The sequence below is a fragment of the Elgaria multicarinata genome, chromosome 1, assembly GCF_023053635.1.
Source record: "Elgaria multicarinata webbii isolate HBS135686 ecotype San Diego chromosome 1, rElgMul1.1.pri, whole genome shotgun sequence".
In the NCBI taxonomy this organism is placed as follows: domain Eukaryota; kingdom Metazoa; phylum Chordata; class Lepidosauria; order Squamata; family Anguidae; genus Elgaria; species Elgaria multicarinata.
Genome location: NC_086171.1, coordinates 177,058,247 through 177,076,366, shown reverse-complemented (window position 1 = coordinate 177,076,366; position 18,120 = coordinate 177,058,247). Strand labels below are relative to the sequence as shown.

The 18,120-nt window shown below is 43.1% G+C and overlaps 1 protein-coding gene across 1 annotated transcript in view; it reads right to left on the bottom strand.

The window, feature by feature from the left end:
- IGFN1 (immunoglobulin like and fibronectin type III domain containing 1) overlaps positions 1 to 18,120 on the bottom strand; it is a 57,349-nt gene that overhangs the window by 34,651 nt on the left and 4,578 nt on the right. Inside the window, exons 2-6 of the mRNA XM_063140219.1 lie at positions 6,818 to 6,887; positions 5,756 to 5,878; positions 5,108 to 5,247; positions 3,428 to 3,527; positions 5 to 52 (exon numbers count right to left, since the gene is read on the bottom strand). Coding sequence (XP_062996289.1) covers positions 5 to 52; positions 3,428 to 3,527; positions 5,108 to 5,247; positions 5,756 to 5,878; positions 6,818 to 6,836 — 430 coding nt within the window. The 5' untranslated portion in view covers positions 6,837 to 6,887. The remainder of the gene's footprint in view (positions 1 to 4; positions 53 to 3,427; positions 3,528 to 5,107; positions 5,248 to 5,755; positions 5,879 to 6,817; positions 6,888 to 18,120) is intronic.

Below are 18,120 nucleotides of genomic sequence, written 5' to 3'. Positions count from 1 at the left end.
ATACCTGCCTGTGATACAGAAGAGACCTCCTTCGTTTTCTTCTTGAAGCCAACTGATCGGTTATGATGAGAGGAGAAAGAAAAGGAGGGAGAGAAAGTGTGTGTAAGAGAGAATTCCTTAATTAGCAACATCATTGTAGGAATGCCTTCTCTAAGCACTAACAGTTGGTACCATTTAGAAGTTAAGCATCCTGAAGCCCTGCAGAATTTGAATAGATTAAGTGTACAGTTCATGCTTATGCAGATTTCGCTGAGTCAAGTGGATTTCACTTTGTACTAGGCCAACTATATATCATCTATTAAGTACCATTTAAAACAGGACATTAAAAATGTATCGATGGGTACTTATATTTATTAGGAAATGCCTTATTTTCACCAACTAATAAAGGTTTTAATGGGTAACTTCAGTGGGTAGGAAACTGCCTTACATGTTTAGACTATTTGTCCATCAAGCCCAGTTTGATTCGCTCTGTCTAGCAGTGAGTGTCTAGGGTCCTTTTCTCAAACAGTTCATTCACACCAGCCATCTCATCCTTTAAACTGGAGATGCCTGGGACTGAACCTGGGATATTCTGCGTACAAAGCACGTACTCTGCCAATAAGCTATGGTCCCTCCCCTAGTTATTATTTGTATCTCCATGGTGGCACCCACCATATCAAATTCTCTCCTACTGGTATTTGGGAGGCACAGCTGTGGCAGACTTTGGGCGCCACTTAAAGACCCATGTTTTACTCAGGCCTTCCTGATTGTGCTGCCTATTTCATTTGTCTATTATGGTGTTGTGTGAACATTTTGTTTGCATGCTTTTATAAATGCTTTATATAAATGTTTTGGCACTTATTTTAATGTGTGTTTTTAAAAATATGTAGACTGCTTAAGGCACAATGCTATGCATGTTTAGACAGAAGAATGTCCTACTACCATGGTGGCTGGGGCATGCTGCGAGTTGTAGGACTTTTTTTCTGTCTAAACATGCGTAGGATTGCGCCCCCAAATCTGTAGGAGGAAGATTTTGCCTAGCCAGATGGCTACATAATGGGAAGGAGAGATTTAGTGGAAGGTTTTACACCTTAAAGGGACTGCCATGTGCAGACCTGACTCAGGAGGCTTATTATTCATTCCATTTCATAGTTGGGGAACTTGTTTTGAGCTCCCCTGAAATCAACCATTCCATATAGAGAATGCATGGCACAGCCCAAGTGGAATTCCAGCTGAGCCAAACTCTTTCAAGGCTATCATTTCTCCCTCCAAACAATATGTCTGAAATTATTTTGTGGATTGGTGGATGAACAACGGATTCCTAACTAATTCAGAGCAGGAGAAAAAAAGATGCTAGCTGGGGAATGCTGGGAGTTGTAGGTCTAGGATTGAGCCGTTAGAGATATTTTTTAAAAAATATGGTAGTTGATAAATAAAACAATTCAATGAAATAATAATATATTTATTTATTTATTACCCACCTCTCCCTTTGGATCGAGGTGGGGAACAACATTAATACAACAATACAATACAAATCAAATGCATAAAACTAATTAAAAGAGCATAGAAAACCAATACAATATTAAAATAACAATCAGGGCATCTTAAAATTCTTAAGTTTAAAATTCATCTGGGTAGGGTTGCTTGAAGAGACTAGTCTTTATAGCTATCTTAAACTCAGAGAGAGTGTTAAGTTGACGAATCTCCTCCAGCACGCCATTCCACAGTCTGGGGATGACATGTCCTCCGGGTAACAGTTGCCAGCCTAGTTTTGGCTGACTGAAGTAAATTCTCCCCAGAGGACCTGAGTGTGCAGGGCAGATAGTACAGGAGAAGGTGTTCCTACAGGTAACCAGGACCCAAACCATGTAGGGTTTTAAAGGTACTGACCAACACTTTGTACTTTGCCTGGAAACTAATTGGCAGCCAGTGGAGTGATTTTAATATTGGTGTAATATGGTCACCCCTAGATGTACCAGTGACCAACCTGGCTGCCATATTTTGAAAGAGTTGAAGTTTCCGAACTAGGTACAATGGTAGCCCTATGTACTGTGCATTGCAGAAGTTGAACCTCATGGTTACCAGCACGTGCACTACCATCTTTAGGTCTTCCAACTCTAGGAAAGGGCACAGCTGGCATAACATCTGAAGCTGATAGTAGGCACTCCTGGCCATGGCATCTAACTGTGCTGTCATTTGGAGCGATGGAACCAGGAGCACCCCCAAGCTGCAACTGCAGTCTTTCAGGGGGAGTGTAACCCCATCCAAAACCAGTTGACATAGTTCCAAACTGAGGTTAGGGCCCTTGACAGTAAGCACCTTTGTCTTGTCTGGATTCAGCTTCAGTTTGTTTTTCCTCATCCAGCCCATTACCGCCTCCAAGCATTCATTCAGAGGAGACACAGTATCCTTAGCTGACACTGTTATTGAAGGCATAGAGAAATACATTTGGGTGTCATCAGCATATTTTTAGCACCCCGCCCCATGCTTCCGGATGATCTCTCCCAGCGGTTTCATGTAGATGCTAAAACAGCATTGGGGATAGGATGGTGCCTTGTGGTATGTCATACAACAGCTCCTTTTTCCAGGAGCAACTATCCCCAAGCATCACCATCTGGAACCTGCCGAGAGGTAGGACCAGAACCACTGAAGCACAGTGCTGTCAATTCCCAATCCCCTCAGGTGTTCCAGAAGGATACCATTGTTGATGGTATCGAAAGCCGCTGAGAGGTCCAAAAGCACCAGCAGGGACATACTCCCCCTGTCAATACTCTTGTGAAGATCATCCACTAAGGCGAACATAGCGGTTTCAACTCTGTATCCTGCTCTGAAGCCAGTTTGAAATGAGATAATAATAATAATAATAATAATAATAATAATAATAATAATAATAATAATAGTTACCCGCCTTTCCCTCTAGATCAAGGTGGGGTACAAAAAATCTGTATCATCCAAGACAGCTTGGAGTTGGAAGGCAACCACCCTCTCTATCACCCAAAAACAGAAGATTTAATACTGGTCTGTAATTATTAAAGTCCAGGGAGGGCTTTTTTAGAAGCAGCCGTACCACCATTTCTTTTAAAGATGATGGAAACCTCCCCTCCAAATATGTTGTAATCATATTTTAATGTGACCAAAATATTACCATAGTATCCAACTAGGGCAGGGATGGAGAACATGTGGCACTCCAAATGTTGTTGGACTACAGCTCCTATCAACCCTAGCCAGCACAACCAGTGGTGAGGGATGATGGGAATTGCAATGTCTAGAGGGCCACACATTCTCCATCCCTGAACTAATATATATATATATTTCAGATGCATGCAAGTGATTACTCAGATATAAGTCTCTTTGTGTTCAATCGTAAATGTTTTTAGGCTTGCAGTCTAGGCAACCTATGGCAAAAATAAAAAATAAAAATGACAGCATGCTAGATTGGCTAGCCCACCCTGTATGATCTTGAGACCAGCAGTACATGTGGCTTCTCCATACTCATTCACAGCAGTGCAACGGTAAATATCAGCATCATCTGCTGTGATTTTGTTTACCTGTAAAAAGAAAAGAAAATAGGGATCAAGGCAGTGATATAAAAGGGTTATAAAAAAGGGTTGAAACCCTGATTTCACTGGATTTGCTTTAATTTTGTGTAAGGTTCGCCCAATGGGCTTTACTCCAACCTTGAGTTGTCTTAATGGCTGCTGTTCTCCTTTGAGGTGATACATTCAGAAAAACTCATGGGAAGAAATTCCACTTAACTATATCCAAGGCAGTTCAGCCTCCTGCACTCCATTCTAGACTTCCTGGGCGCTACAACCCTGACTTGCAGCAGTGACCCAGACATAGATACAGAGGGCAAAGGGCCAGTGGCACAGAGTGGATCAACTGGGCTCAAGGCTGATACTGAGCTCCGGCTGAATAAGTAGCCCCCTCCACAAGCTTGAGATCCTTGAGCCTGCAACCCCAGAAACTGCAGCCTTCTGAGGCCCAATTCCATTGAATGGATAGTATCCTGTCCATCAGTGCAGCCAAGCTACTCTGTGAGAGATCATGGAGAGGCAACATAATGCTAGGTTCTGGGCAAGCAGGCTGCCACTTTATGGCTCTCCACTCCTCAGCAGAGAGGCAGAACCCAGGGGAGGGAAAAGGCCAAAATTGAGAATTTGGTGGTGGCAACATGGGTGCATATGAGGGGGGGGGGGGGAGTTCTTGAATGCAAAAGAGGGGACAAAACTGCCTCCCAACTTTCACACTTTGGGGCTGTGGGTCATATTTGGACTCACTGGAAGTCCCCCTGGCTTCTCTCTGCTCCTAGCCACCATTTTTGTTCCCTCAGAATGGCCTGGAACAGACTTTGCTACATCATGATGTATCAGAACATCATGTTTGGGTTGATGAAAATGTTTTATTGTTACTTTTTAAATTATAAATAATACAATCTCATGTCAGATTGTATACATATTTCCAGTGTACGGTCCTCCTCCTCCTCCTCCACCACCCTTCCTCCTCCTCCTCCTTCTTCTTCTTCCAATCAATTAATATTTTTGTATTGCCTTATAGGCTTTCCTCCTTACAAGGTTCCCAATAAATCGTAACGCTGTATTTTATGCTGCACTTTATTTACTTATTTATTTATTACATTTTTATACCGCCCAATAGCCGAAGCTCTCTGGGCATTTCACAAAACCGCCCAGAGAGCAGTTAGGTTTTTTATTCTTCCAAAACCTAATAAAAATAGGCAATATTTCAACAAAATCTTTGGTTTCCTACCTACCCACTCTAATTCTAATGTTTTCGGGTTTCAGCATAGAAATCAGTTCCCAGATCTTCTCCATCCTTTGACATATTGATAGGATGTTTGTAATTGGTTAATGGCTAAATATCACAGTTCTGATATGCAATGAGGTCTTTTATGATCTCACACTTCACAGTTAATAATCTGAAAGAGGCATTTGCTAAGAAACTGGCAAAGCAATCCTTATAATTACAGTATAAACAAGCAACAACTGGATCAAATAGACCCATGCCTTTTTTAAGATACAGGATTTGTCTATTCTATTATTTTACTTTACTGAAGATTAAACAGTTGGAATATATTTATGTGAACAGTTATACAGTGATTAATCCTCACTTGCAAGACGAATTCATTTTTGCCAGGAGTGAAGGACATCTGGTATTTCTGTGGATCATCCATTTCCTTATTATTGCGTTTCCACAACACCTCTGGCTTTGGTTCACCCTTGACCACAGCTCTGAAAATGGCATTTTTACCTTGCAAAATACAAACAAAAAAGTCACTTGTTTTTTCAATAGGAAGCTGAAACCTGTATTGAAAAAAGAGACCAAGTAACAGAAATATTCTTTGGAATATTTGCCCTGTGTTATCAAATTCCTCCTATATATTAATAAGAAACAAAATCTTCATAGTGCAGCCTTTGAAAAAGCACAGCACAAAGCACAAGAGAAGGGCAACCATTGATCCTGCTTTCATTTCTAACTCTTGAGGTGACCCACACAGTTCCCTAAATCAGCTGCTACAGAAGGCCCACAACAAGGGGATGAGCACCTTGTTGGGGGCAGACAGATGCAATTCTGACATGGTTATGTTCATGCTATTTCCCAAGGATTGATGGCTCTTATTTATTTGTTGGGAGAGTATATCTTCAGATTGGACCATTAGTGGCTTTCTAAAATAAATTGCTTAAAATACGTGCTGTTTTCCAAATACCTCGGGGATCAGAGACAAACTAGAGATAGTGGGTCTTTAGGGAAGTCTCACCTTCCTGTAGCGTTAAGGTAATTGGTTTCCGTTCAAAGTCAGGAGTGTCGCACCCTTTAGGAATATCTTCCACAAACTGTGTGATGGTCACCCCGGGGACGGAAGATCTCTTCAACGTTTTACCTAGAAAGTAAGAAATATTGATCCAGAATAAAGAAAATGCATTAATTAAAACATAATTGACAGCTCAAATTCCATTGTGTCCATTTGCCTGGGGAAAAAGTCTGCTCTGAACTCTCACAGAATCCAGTACAGTGTTGTTGTTGTTATTGTTGTTGTTGTTATACAAGCCCGTTTGGCAAATACATTATCTGGTTGCAATCTCAAAACAGAGATAACAGCAGCAACTCCCTCCAAAGAGGTTTCCTCCAGGACTTGGAGGCCAAGCCTCATCTCCATGAGGAACCCCAGGAAGCTTCATGGCCTGGAGTGCCAGTGGGAGAGAGGAGCTGATGGGGCTCTCTGAAGTTGCTGCCTGAACCTCTCTGAAGTTGCTACAGCAGAAGCTCCAGAGAGTCTGGCCAGCCCGCTCTTCCTCTGTGGCAAATGCCACAGTAGGAGAGTGGCTAGTGGGGCTCTCCAGAACAGCCACTGCCCACCCACTGGCTCACTCTGAGGATTCTGTTAGAGCGAGCCAGTGGGTGAGCAGACTTTTTGGAAAGCCTATTCAGCTGTAAAAAGTGGCCAGCGCCATTGTCCAGAGAGCTGGCTGGGGCAAATGCCTGACTTTGAGGGATCCTCCCTTCAATGGATATCCAGGTATCCTTCTCCTACAAGGCCTGCCTTTGTGGAAGGACCCCCTTAAAAGCAGGCATTTGTGCCTGGCTAGCCGGCTCTCTGGACAACCATGCTAGCCACTTTTTACAGCTGACGCAAGTCTTCAGAAAGCACCAGTGGTGGCAATGGAGAGGTAGGTGGAAGATGCAGTAGAGGATGGGGGAGCCATGGGAGTTAGGGAGATTGGTAGGGGTGGGAGATGATGCAGGGGGCTAGGTGACTTGGTGGGTGCTGGCTGGGAGATGTGAGGGCATACAGGGGCAGGAGAACTGGCAGGAGGCTCACCTCCCCTCCGGCCTGCCATTGTTCTTCCGTCAACAACTGGAGTTCAGCAGTGCAATTTGATGAAATCCTCCTGCAAATAAAGGACAATTCCCATTAGTGTCAATGGGGAGGAAATCCTAATTATTAGAATTAAGGACATATTGCTTTAAAAATATCTGGTGGCTTGTGTGTCTGACAGGCATGCCAAATTCCAGGCCAGAGAATGAGAGAACTGCTTATGCTTTTAGAAGTTTTTTCCCATCCTGCACAAACTAGAAAATGCTTAGAAAATTCAAAGGCTCTAAGACTGCAATCCTGGGGCTCTTCCACACGTCGTACTGAAAGTGCTTCCATCCGCCCCCAATGCACCCAGAAAACGATCGTGCAGCTTGCCTGTAAAAGAGATGAGGAAGGGGCGTCCTTGCTGGCGCCGGTGCCCCCCCTCCCTCCTCGCCCGCCGGGACGTTGAGCTCAGCGGAAGAAGGCAGGGTGGAGAAGCTCTCCACCCCGCCTTCTTCCGCCGAGCTCTCCGAGCCGGCCGGCGAGGAGGGAGGTGGGAGGGGCACCGGCGCCAGCAAGGACGCCCCTTCCTCATCTCTTTTACAGGCAAGCTGCACGATCGTTTTCTGGGTGCACTGGGGGCGGATGGAAGCGCTTTCAGTACGACGTGTGGAAGAGCCCCTGAAGTCATTAACACAGAAGTGAGCTCCAGTGAAAGCAGTTTTAAAGTCAGCCACTTGGTCAGTTGATTTTAGAGATGATGGTGGTGGTAGCATTTATACGGTACCTTTGAGTGTTCAGTGGAATTTTTTTTATATGTATCATCTTGTTGTGATCCTTACAAAAATGCATTATTATTATTATTATTATTATTATTATTATTATTATTCCCAAATTGTAGATGTGGGCTTAGGCAAAAGCAGGGGTGCAGAACCTCTTTCAGTCCAGGGACCGCATTTCATTTCAGAGAAGCTACCGGGGGCTGCATTGCAGTAATGGGTGGGGCTGAAGTAAAAAGGGATGGGGCTAAAATATAAGAAACACCAGCATATTGGATACTAAAAATATCAGTATACTAACAGTAACTAAGCCTTAAGAGAGAGATTTCAACCTTTTATTGGGGGTAAAAAACTAGACGAAAGCTGGGAAACCACCCCAGGTTTGGGTGCTTCAGGAAAAGGGGGTACAGCCCCCTGAGGAACTCCAGAGGGCCAGTTCAGCACCCCTGGGTAGAGAGCCTTGCTAAGACCACCAAGTTAGTTTACGGTATAGAGAAGATTCAAAGTAGCCTTCCTGGTTTGTAGCTCAGTCTGTCCATCTTCCCACTGTACTACATCAGCTCTCATGCTGCTCTGACTCAATCCTAACTATTCAGGCCCTGCTACTGGCATTGCAGCACCCCACTTACCCACTCCTGCCACCTTGTGTACAGAGACTAGTGAGCTGGTCGCACACAAACTCCATTCTCGAATGGAGAAGCTGGACTCATATCCCTCCTTGAAAAGAAGTACAATCAAATAAGGCAGAAACTAAGGGAGATAATAGTTGAATGTTTTGCTTTTGCCTTGGGTGGGGCAACTTCCTAATTCCAGCCAGATTTTTAATTAGAGAAATGGCGGCTGTAGTCAGGGAATAAAGACACTAGATGGTGCTCGAGAGACAGCTCAGAAACAACTTCCACCGATGTTGTAGCCTTGCTGCTCACTCCAAAATTCCAGATCATTTATGAACAAATTAAAATGTGCATAATACAGACTCTTGGGGAGTCCACTGTTTACATCCCTCCATTGGGAGAACTCAGCACGTATTCCTTCTCTGTGTTTTCTGTTCTTAACCAGTTTCCAATCCATAAGAGGGGCTCTCCTCTTATCACATGACTGCTGTTTGCTCAGGAGTTTTTGGTGAGGGACTTTGTCAGACGCCTTTTGGAAATCCAAATAAACAAGGCCTACTGGATCACCTCTGTTCACATATTTATTCATATCCTTAAAGAACTCTAAATGCTTAGTGAGACAGGGCTTACCTTTGTAAATTATTGACTCGTCTCCAGTAAGGGTAGGCAATGGATTACGGGCTTAGCATGGCACCCACTGTATCAGAGGGTTGACAACATATGGATTGAGGTTTAGCTTGGCACCCACTATATCAGGGGGTTGGCAACACATGGATTGAGGTTTAGCATTGTACCCACTGTTCCACTACCACCAAATTTGCTGTCAAAGCAGCAATTTTACTTTAAAACAAGGCATGTAAAGAATGCACATTTTGGTAGTTGAACTGTGCTCTTTGGTTTTAAAGAAAAATTGCCATTTTTTACTGCCACCAAATTTTGGCAACAGCAGGGTCAGGGATTCCCAGGCCCCCAAAAGTTGCCCAACTTTCTTCTATAAGCTTAATAGATTGGTCTTTTACAATGTTACTCTACTAATTTACCTGGAACAAATATTAAGTTAATTGGCTATAATTTCCTGCATCTCCCCTGGATCCCTTTTTAAAATTGGTGTTGCTTTGGCTACTTTCCAGTCCATTGATATGGAAGCCAACCTTAGGGACAAGTTACATATTTATTAGAAGATAATCAATTTCACATTTCGATTCTTTAAGAACTCTCAGATGGAAACCACCCAGACCCGGGGATTTGTTAAGTCCTAAAACCTCATCTCATTGCAAGTATTTGCTTGAGTTCTTCTGACTCCCTTCCTGAAAATCTCAGTTCAGGCACTATATCTTCTACCATGAAGACAGGCACAAAGAAAGACATTTGTTTTTGTGACCTGATCACACACATATCCAGGATTTATGAGGGTAGCTGATGTCACCCATCACTATAACCCTCTGAAAGTATGTAACTATAGGACTGCATGACAGATGTTTGTGTAGCCTTCTGATGTCCGTAATAGAACTTGCCCTACAAATCAAATATCATTGAAATGGATTTGCAAATTATATCTTAAAACAGAAAGATGCTGACATCATCCCAACGTAAACTATTTAAATTGATAGGAGAATAGTAAGGACTAGATATAATTGGTGACCAAACTTATATCTGAGATGAAAATTAAAAGAATTTTATTAAAAGAAAATTAAAAGAATCTCCTATTGATTGCATCATTGATGACTGGAAGCCCCGAACTTGGGCCAGTTCTACACCAAGCAGGATAAAACACTTTGAAAACATTTTGAGTGCTGTATATGGAGCATGTCCTGGGCCCCAACAGTTTTCAAAACTGTTATAAACCATTTTAAAGCAGTTGTGTAGATCCTGCCTTGGAGGCTTCTGATCATCCAGTGGAGGATGCTTCTCAGGGGGAGGGGAAGAGACTGGAAGAGGCTCAGGACAACTCATATCCTGGCCTCTCCAGTCTCCTCCCCTCCCCACCCACTGCAATGCCCTCATTTTCCCCTCCCCAAGGTCAATTTTCTGACCTCAGAGGGCAGCCAGCACAGTTCTTTTTGTTCCTGCTGCAAGGAGGTGGGGAGTGGACAGGTCTCCGGCACTCCCTTCTGAGGTTGGAGAGCACTATCTTCAAGCTCAGAGGGGGGATTCCCCAGTATCCAATGGCCCTTCAGACAATATCTAGGGGAGATGGGATTGTGCTTTTAATTGATTAATTCTATGAGATTTAGGCTTGACTACACTTACCTAGCAGTAAATCTCAGTGAACTACTACTGGGTAGACATGTATACAATTCTGTTGTTAGTCCACTGATTGGTTTATTAATTGCCTAAATCTACATAATTTTCATTTGAATAAAAATACTAAAAGAACTTGCCCTATAAATCAGGGTCTGTGCTCTCCTTGGTCATTGGGTTTGCCTGACCCAAACTTTAAAAATGTGATGGCCTATTTAAACTAGTTATCTATCCCCAAATATAGGACAGCATTTTTTTCTGGCTCAGTGCAAAATTATACTCTCTAAACTTCTAGTTGATATAAAATTCCATTTAATAATATATATTGCTCTAGGTACTAACGTAAGTTTTGAACTTAATCTGGAATCTGCTGCTTTTAATTGCTGGACATTTTGTGTTTGTTGATATCTGGTGGACATGGAAGGGGCTGCAGGGGCGGGAAAGGGAAGTCCATTCTGCCAGCAGATCCCATTCCTTTGGCAGACAGCTAGCATTAGATAATCCTTTATTTTTTATTATTGTATTTTGCTAGAAACCACCCTGAGTATTATTAAACTGAAGGTTGTATATAAATGAATGAAAGAAAGAAAGTGTTATGAGAAAATGCACACAGCTTATTAAAACCAACCCCCTCCCCAAACCCCTAAGCCTTCATTAAATTAAACAATAATGCCCATTTCATCCATGGTAGCGCCACACAGGGAACACCTCCTGCCTTCATTCCAGCACCAGGATGTGATCCTGCCCCTACACCAGGGCAGAATTTTCATAGGCATAGCTGGGTAAAAATCAGCTTCACATCTGCCCCAGGCCACCCAGAAGGTTTAAGAGGCCTGGGGCAGATGTTGGGGCCCTGCTGCTGCCCCCTACAAGGACCGATGGCTGTGGTTCTGGTAGAGCAGCTGCTTTGCATGCAGAAGGTCCCAAATTCAATCTCCAAAATCTCCAGGTGGGGCTGGAAAAAGATCCTGTCTGGAACCCTGTCTAGGGCCCTGTCTACACGCCATACTGAAGGTGCATGCATGCGCCCCCAGTACGACCCCAAAACCATGGTGTAGACGGCAGCCCAGAAGAGACGGAAGAGGCAGCAGCTGGGGAACCTGCCACGTCCTTGCCGCCGCCGCCTCCCCGCCGGCCTCCTGCTGCCGGGGTAAGAGCGACCCGGGTCTGAGAGCTCGGCTTCTGCTTCCGCTGAGCTCTCCAACCCGGGTTGCTCTTACCCCGGTTCCCCAGCTGCCGCCTCCTCCGTCTCTTCTGGGCTGCCGTCTATACCATCGTTTTGGGGTCGTACTGGGGGAGCATGCATGCGCCTTCAGTATGGTGTGTAGACAGGGCCCTAGTCAGTGTTGACAATACTGATCAATGGGTTGATTCAGTATGAGGCAGCTTCCTATCTTCCGATGTTCCTATGACCCAGGTATATGGGGAACTCTGGTCTGGTGAGCAATGTGGCTGGGCAGGGGCAGAAGTCCCTGGTATCCACATGCACTGAGGCAAAGTGCCCCTTGTTTTGCAGAGGGCTAAGAAAAGTTGCCTCTCCTGTTCCCCACGCAGCCCTGATTCATGCCTGCACCATGTCAAAGTATTTGTGGAACTGAGGAAAGAGAAAAGACAGAATCTAAGGACTACAAAGACCTTTACGAAGGCTGATTGGCTTAAAACAAAATAGTTTTCTACCGAGATCTTGATATTAAGCATGACTACTGCCAATTTTAAATCAATCACCGAGCAAGTGGCCAAGTTTTTGAACTTGGCCATTTCTATTAGATCCTCTATGATAACTTTTTAATAGCTAACTGTACGCTAAGTGTTTCTGTATGGAACTTTTGTTGGAATGGTCTATTGACTGCAATAAATTGTTGCTGTTGTTTGTAGATCAGGCATAAGCTTCTTGTCAGTATAGATTTAGGGCCTGTCCATATGCACCAAAAACCCTGGGATGGCTGCACCGATTAGATGATGCAACAGCCACCTCACAACCATTGCGAGGCTTTCCCATGATGCTGCAAAGCAAACAGGTCAGGATCTTACCCTGACTTTTTTTTCTCTGGAGCGAGGTAAGTACAGTGCCATCTATTCTCACTCTGGAGTTGTGGCAGAAGTGTGGCCAGGTATATGGTGACCCGATTGGTCACCATCCACCCAGGCAGAGGGGAGGGGCAGGCCCAGTTGCCAGAAATCCCACACTTTCACTGCTGCATTGGGTTTAGCAGCTGCCACCCCAACACAGCAAAAGCTCAGGGTTTTGCTTATCATGGTGGCAACCCACTGCTATATAGGCAGCCCCATGAACACACTAGCAGAAACTTGAGAACAGGTGAATAGAGCTGACCAACATACCAAGTAGTAAATGTGGAGAAACCTTACCATTGCAAAAGGCACCCGACATTTATTGCACATTAGAATGCATGGTGGCAGAGGGGAGGCAATCATTATCACACCATCTTTTCATGAAGACAGACCACAAAGGAAAAATTATAAAAAATAAAACAGAAACATTCACCACTTCATAAGTTGGGCATCTGTATTGGGTCATTGTGTTAATCAAAACCCTGATGAGAAACCCATTCTTATTCAAGTTCATCTAAAAAGCAAGATTGTAGGCCTGATTAAGTAGGGATGCTTATTTTCCAGCAACATTTTTATACCTATAAGGCCAGCTGTAAACACCTGGCACTCTAGGGTCCAGGAGCGCTTGGCAGGGTCCCTAGCTGCAGATTTATCTGGTGATGCAGTGCTAGGTGGCTGTTACAACTTCCCACAGTGCCCCCAACATTGCATCACTCTGGGGCACTGTGGGAAATTAAAATGAAGAAGTGGGTTTACCAGAGGGTACTTAACTGAAGGCTTCCTTTCAAACCTGGAACTGGTCCTGTTAGCCATCCTCCAAGAAAATAGTTTTCCCTTTGTTGGGTGGTTGAAGACCGTTGCAGTGGTCCCAAGCCCATCCCTACAGTGAACTTTCTGACAGAATAATGCAGTGCTAGGGCCAGCTCATAATTGACTTCTTCTAGTGGCTGATAGGATTTGACTTCCAAATTCCTGTTTGCTTAAATTCCTTTATCTTCATATAGAGCAGCCTCCCCCAATCTGGTGCCCTCCAGATGTGTTGGACCGCAACTCCAAGTATTCTGGCTGCAAGACAATGGGAGTTGTAGTCCAACACAGCTGAAAAGCACCAGGCTGGGGAAGACTGCTCTACAGTATATTATAGATAACGTTTTTAGTTTCCCTTCGCCTGTGCAAGTTAGTTTAGTTTCCAGCTTCTCTGTGCAAGTTGGTAATAAAACATTGGGTGAAATACAGCTAAAAACTTACTTAAAGTAGATCCATTGAAATGAATGGGACTTTAGTACTTAATCCCATTCCTTTCAATGGGTCTATTCTAAGTAGGACTTTAGTTTGATTCTACCCATTGAATCCTCTTTCTCTTAGTTGACTGGCTCAAATAACGTCTTAGTTAAAGGAGGGAGGGGGAAAAGAAAATGTCTGGTTTCATTGTGATGTTTGAGAAAATCACAGCTACTGCTAAAATCACTGTTACTCCCCTAATCCAGGACCCCCCCTCCCCCGGTCAACAGAAGTGACGTGGGTCGTTACTAAGAAGCAGGACTTTTGTGGAAAGAGCTTCTCAGAGAGGCTTGCCTGAGGTCTACGTTGTGCTCTTTCGGGCAGCGGGTGAAAGCCTTCTTCTTTTTCCTGGCATTTTAACCTTTGGGTTTCTGTTTTAAATCCAGTACTGTATTGTAAATCTTTGCACTGCTGCAAGTTTCTATTTGGTTATTATTTTTGATTTTCTATACTGTAGTTTTAACATTATATATTGTATTGTATTGTCTTGCATTTTATGGTTTTAATTGTTGTGAACCGCCCAGAGAACAATTGGGTGGTCTAGAGATGAAATAAATGACCAAACAGCCTGAACAAAACTATCAGTCTAGAATTGTCTGTCTCTTTGAGATAGGAGTTCAAGCATGTGAGAGTCACGGAAGAGCAACAATGTAATTTGACAGAATTAACAGATCTACAACTAAGGATTGACTAACTCAAGAAAGCCCAGTAAGCAGAGGTGTTGTGGTTCTACGTGCACTAGAACAGGAAACAGCATGACCTTGTTTGTCTGGCTAAAGCACACTTGCCCCCTGAGTGTCCTCCACTGTCTTGCCACTCCCAAGCAAGTACCACTAAGTCATGTGTCCCACTGAAAAGCAATGAAATATCAGAATGATGCCATGCACATTTATCAGTGGTCATGGAGTGCACTTCTTTCATGTGGCAAAGCACATTTTCTCCACAGTCAGCGAAAAAAGATTAGAGAAAACAAGTGCCTTAGAGAAATCCCTTCCTTCTCCATGGTTTCAGAATGACATTTAATAGTACACTGGGATGAAGGCAAGATGTCCTATATTGAAACTACTGTGTTTACAGCCTCTCTGATGGGCAAGAAATACGCAGATCCTTTGCAAGCTGTTTAGACAGTACTCAGCTGAATTATCATCTATGGCCTAGCTTTTATTTAAAATATTTGTACACCACATTTCTATTTTAATAGCTGTCACAGTTTCCAACTGCAACCAGGAGCAATAATAAAACACCATCAAACTATTTAAAAAAAAAAGCAGTGGCATGATGCAGTCTAACATCATATAAATTAAAAACAGAAAGGCAATAAACAGTGCAGTCTTAAACATGTCTATTCAGAAGGAAGTCTCACTAAGTTCAATGAGGCTTACCCCTAGGTAAATGGGTATGATACTGCAGCCAAAAGCAGTTATATTCAGTTCCTACTCACCCAGATGGACTCAAGAAAAAGTGAAGTAGACACAAGACCTGAGGTCAGGAAAGCCGGTTAGATCACACTCTATTATTTATTTATTTTTATTATTATTATTATTATTATTATTATTATTATTATTATTATTCACATTTTTATACCTCCCAACAGCCGAAGCTCCCTGGGGTGACCAACTGTCAGGATTTCCCCAGAATTGTCCTTTTTTTTTTGTTCTATCCTGGGTGTCAGGGGGGTGGGTTTCTGTAATTTTCTATGATGTCCTGGAATGACACGGTTTCCGCTTTAAGGCTACCATTAGTGTGTCGGTGTGGGTGTGTGTATGATGTGCTTTTTTGACATGTATCATTCCCCATCCCCACTGCTACAACGTAGGCCTTAAAGGGGAAAGCATGTCATTCCTGGACATTATAGAAAAGGCCCCAATTTGAGCAGGGTGGGTGACTCTTTCCAGAGGGCCTGGAAATCGGCTCTCCCGCCCCCGCCCCAGGTGTCTTCTTTTATGGTTTTCCAAATATGGTCACCCTACACTATCCCAATCCAACCTGTACTAGCCCTTTTATTTTCATGGTGTGTTTAAGAATGCAAAGAGTGCCTATTGGTTCACCATATCTTCCAATATTCAGTACCAACCATTTTAAATAGTGGAGAGAGAAAATCCAGGTATCATGATCTCTTTGTTCACATCCCCAAATAAGCCTCCAGGTATGACCAAAACCCAAGAGACTTATAGCTCCTTAAAAAAAAATTATAATGGCATTATCTTTTGTGCATCTTCTTGTTTATAAGACAGGAAAAAACCATGGAAATTATACAAAAAGGATTACTGAAACAGTTCCCAAAGAGAAACTCATTTATGATAATTTTCTTGATGGTGAGAAGATTGGCAGCCTGATTATTTTCAGTGTTGCTCATATACTTGTTTAGATTATGCTAATGATGATTGTCATCATAATCAATGTTATTGTCATCACTATTATTTCATCATCATAATCACCACTTCAACTATAGCTAAGAAAGGGGGTAGGGGAAAACCTCTAGGACAATATACATAAAATACAAAATTAAAGGCAGCAAAAACACGGCTTCCCACAGCAAAAACTAAAGCATCAATTACTAAAAAGATCTAAAATATTCAGAGAATTCGAAGAAGTTAAAACATATTTCCATATGTCTCAACCAGATACAGATATTCAACTGAAGCCATGACTGGTTTACACAAGCAAGAGAACTTATATTAGGGTGACCATATGAAAAGGAGGACAGGGCTCCTGTATCTTTAACAGTTGTATTCCAAAGGGAATTTCACCAGGTGTCATTGGTATGCATGTGGCACCTGGTGAAATTCTCTCTTCATCCCAGCAGTTAAAGCTGCAGGAGCCCTCCCCCTTTTGTATCTAGTTAAGAGACCAGGGCTCCTGCAGCTTTACCTGTTGGGACAAAGAGGGAATTTCACTAGCTTCTGCATGCATGCAAATGACACCTGCTGAAATTTCTCTTTCAATACAACTGTTAAAGATACAGAAGCCCTGCCCTCCTTTCCATATGGTCACCCTGACTTATATAGGATCGGCAGGAGGAGCCCTTCTGAAGATAGTGCCACTTGCAGAGGCCCACTTGATGGGCACAGAATCATAGAATAGTAGAGTTGGAAGGGGCCTATAAGGCCATCGAGTCCAACACCCTGCTCAATGCAGGAATCCACCCTAAAGCATACCTGACAGATGCGTGAGCAGGCTTTCTCCTGCATTGTTCCCAAACTGTGGGATGCTCTCCCCTCCAAGTTACAGTCAGTCCCCCCTCTCTCTGTGTTTTTAGAAAAGATGTCAGAACACACCTTGTTAATGTGGCCTTTTAAAACATATTTGGTGGTTTAAATTGCTTTATTAAATGTTATCAATGATGTTTTTTAGTGTTGCTTTTAATGTTATGATACTGGGGGTTTCTTACATTGTTTTTGCTATGTTGTATTGTTTTTAGTGTGTTGGTAGGCTTTGCAGAAAGGTGGTAAACATACCGTATACTACAAACAAATTCCCAAAGCCAAATTTCATGTGATGTGGGAGATCTGACCAGATGGTTTTAATTTTTGTGAACCGCCCAGAGAGCTTCGGCTATTGGGTGGTATAAAAATGTAATAAATAAATAAATAAATAAATAAATAAATAAATAAACTTATTCATGTTTACTTTAAGTCCGCCAGAGAGAGAGGGCAGAAGTTCCAGTTTTGATCAGAACAGTGGTGCTGGAGGAGGGAGGATGAACCTTTTCTTCCTACACTGTTCTCTCAATCTAAGTCGCACAAACACACAAAGCTATCAGGGTGGGGAAACAACAGGGGTGGGGGTGGGGGAAGACAGGTACCTGTGGGTTAACCAGTAGTAAAACCTGACAGAAATTTCTGGAAAAATCCTCCCTGTCATCTGTCCTGGTGCTGTGGCAAGTCATGCACAATGCCACTAGCCTCTCATCTTGTCTCTTTTAATTTCCTATTCCCCCTGTCTTTTTGTTCTCCTCTTGCTTGCTTGTCCCAGTTTCCTCCCGTAGAAGCGACGTACTCACCCACTGCAGTGATGGGCAGTATCACCTTGTAGAATGTTGGTTTGTTTTTAGAGAAATCTTTCCCACCCTAACAATGCTATCCTCACACAAACAGCAAGGGTAGTCCCACCTCTTTCATGAAGGCGAGATGGGGTATCACTGCAGGTGGCACTGGGATCATGGAAGACTTTAACCATCTGGAAAAGTCCCGAGAATATACATTTTCCTTTTTATAGGGCTTCACGTAAGGCCCTAGAAACCAGGGCCTTCTACTGTGTCATTCAATTTCAGCCCTGAGGCACAAAATGCATCTCCTACAGAAGGTCCGATAACTTAAAACCATCTGTGAGAAAGCCA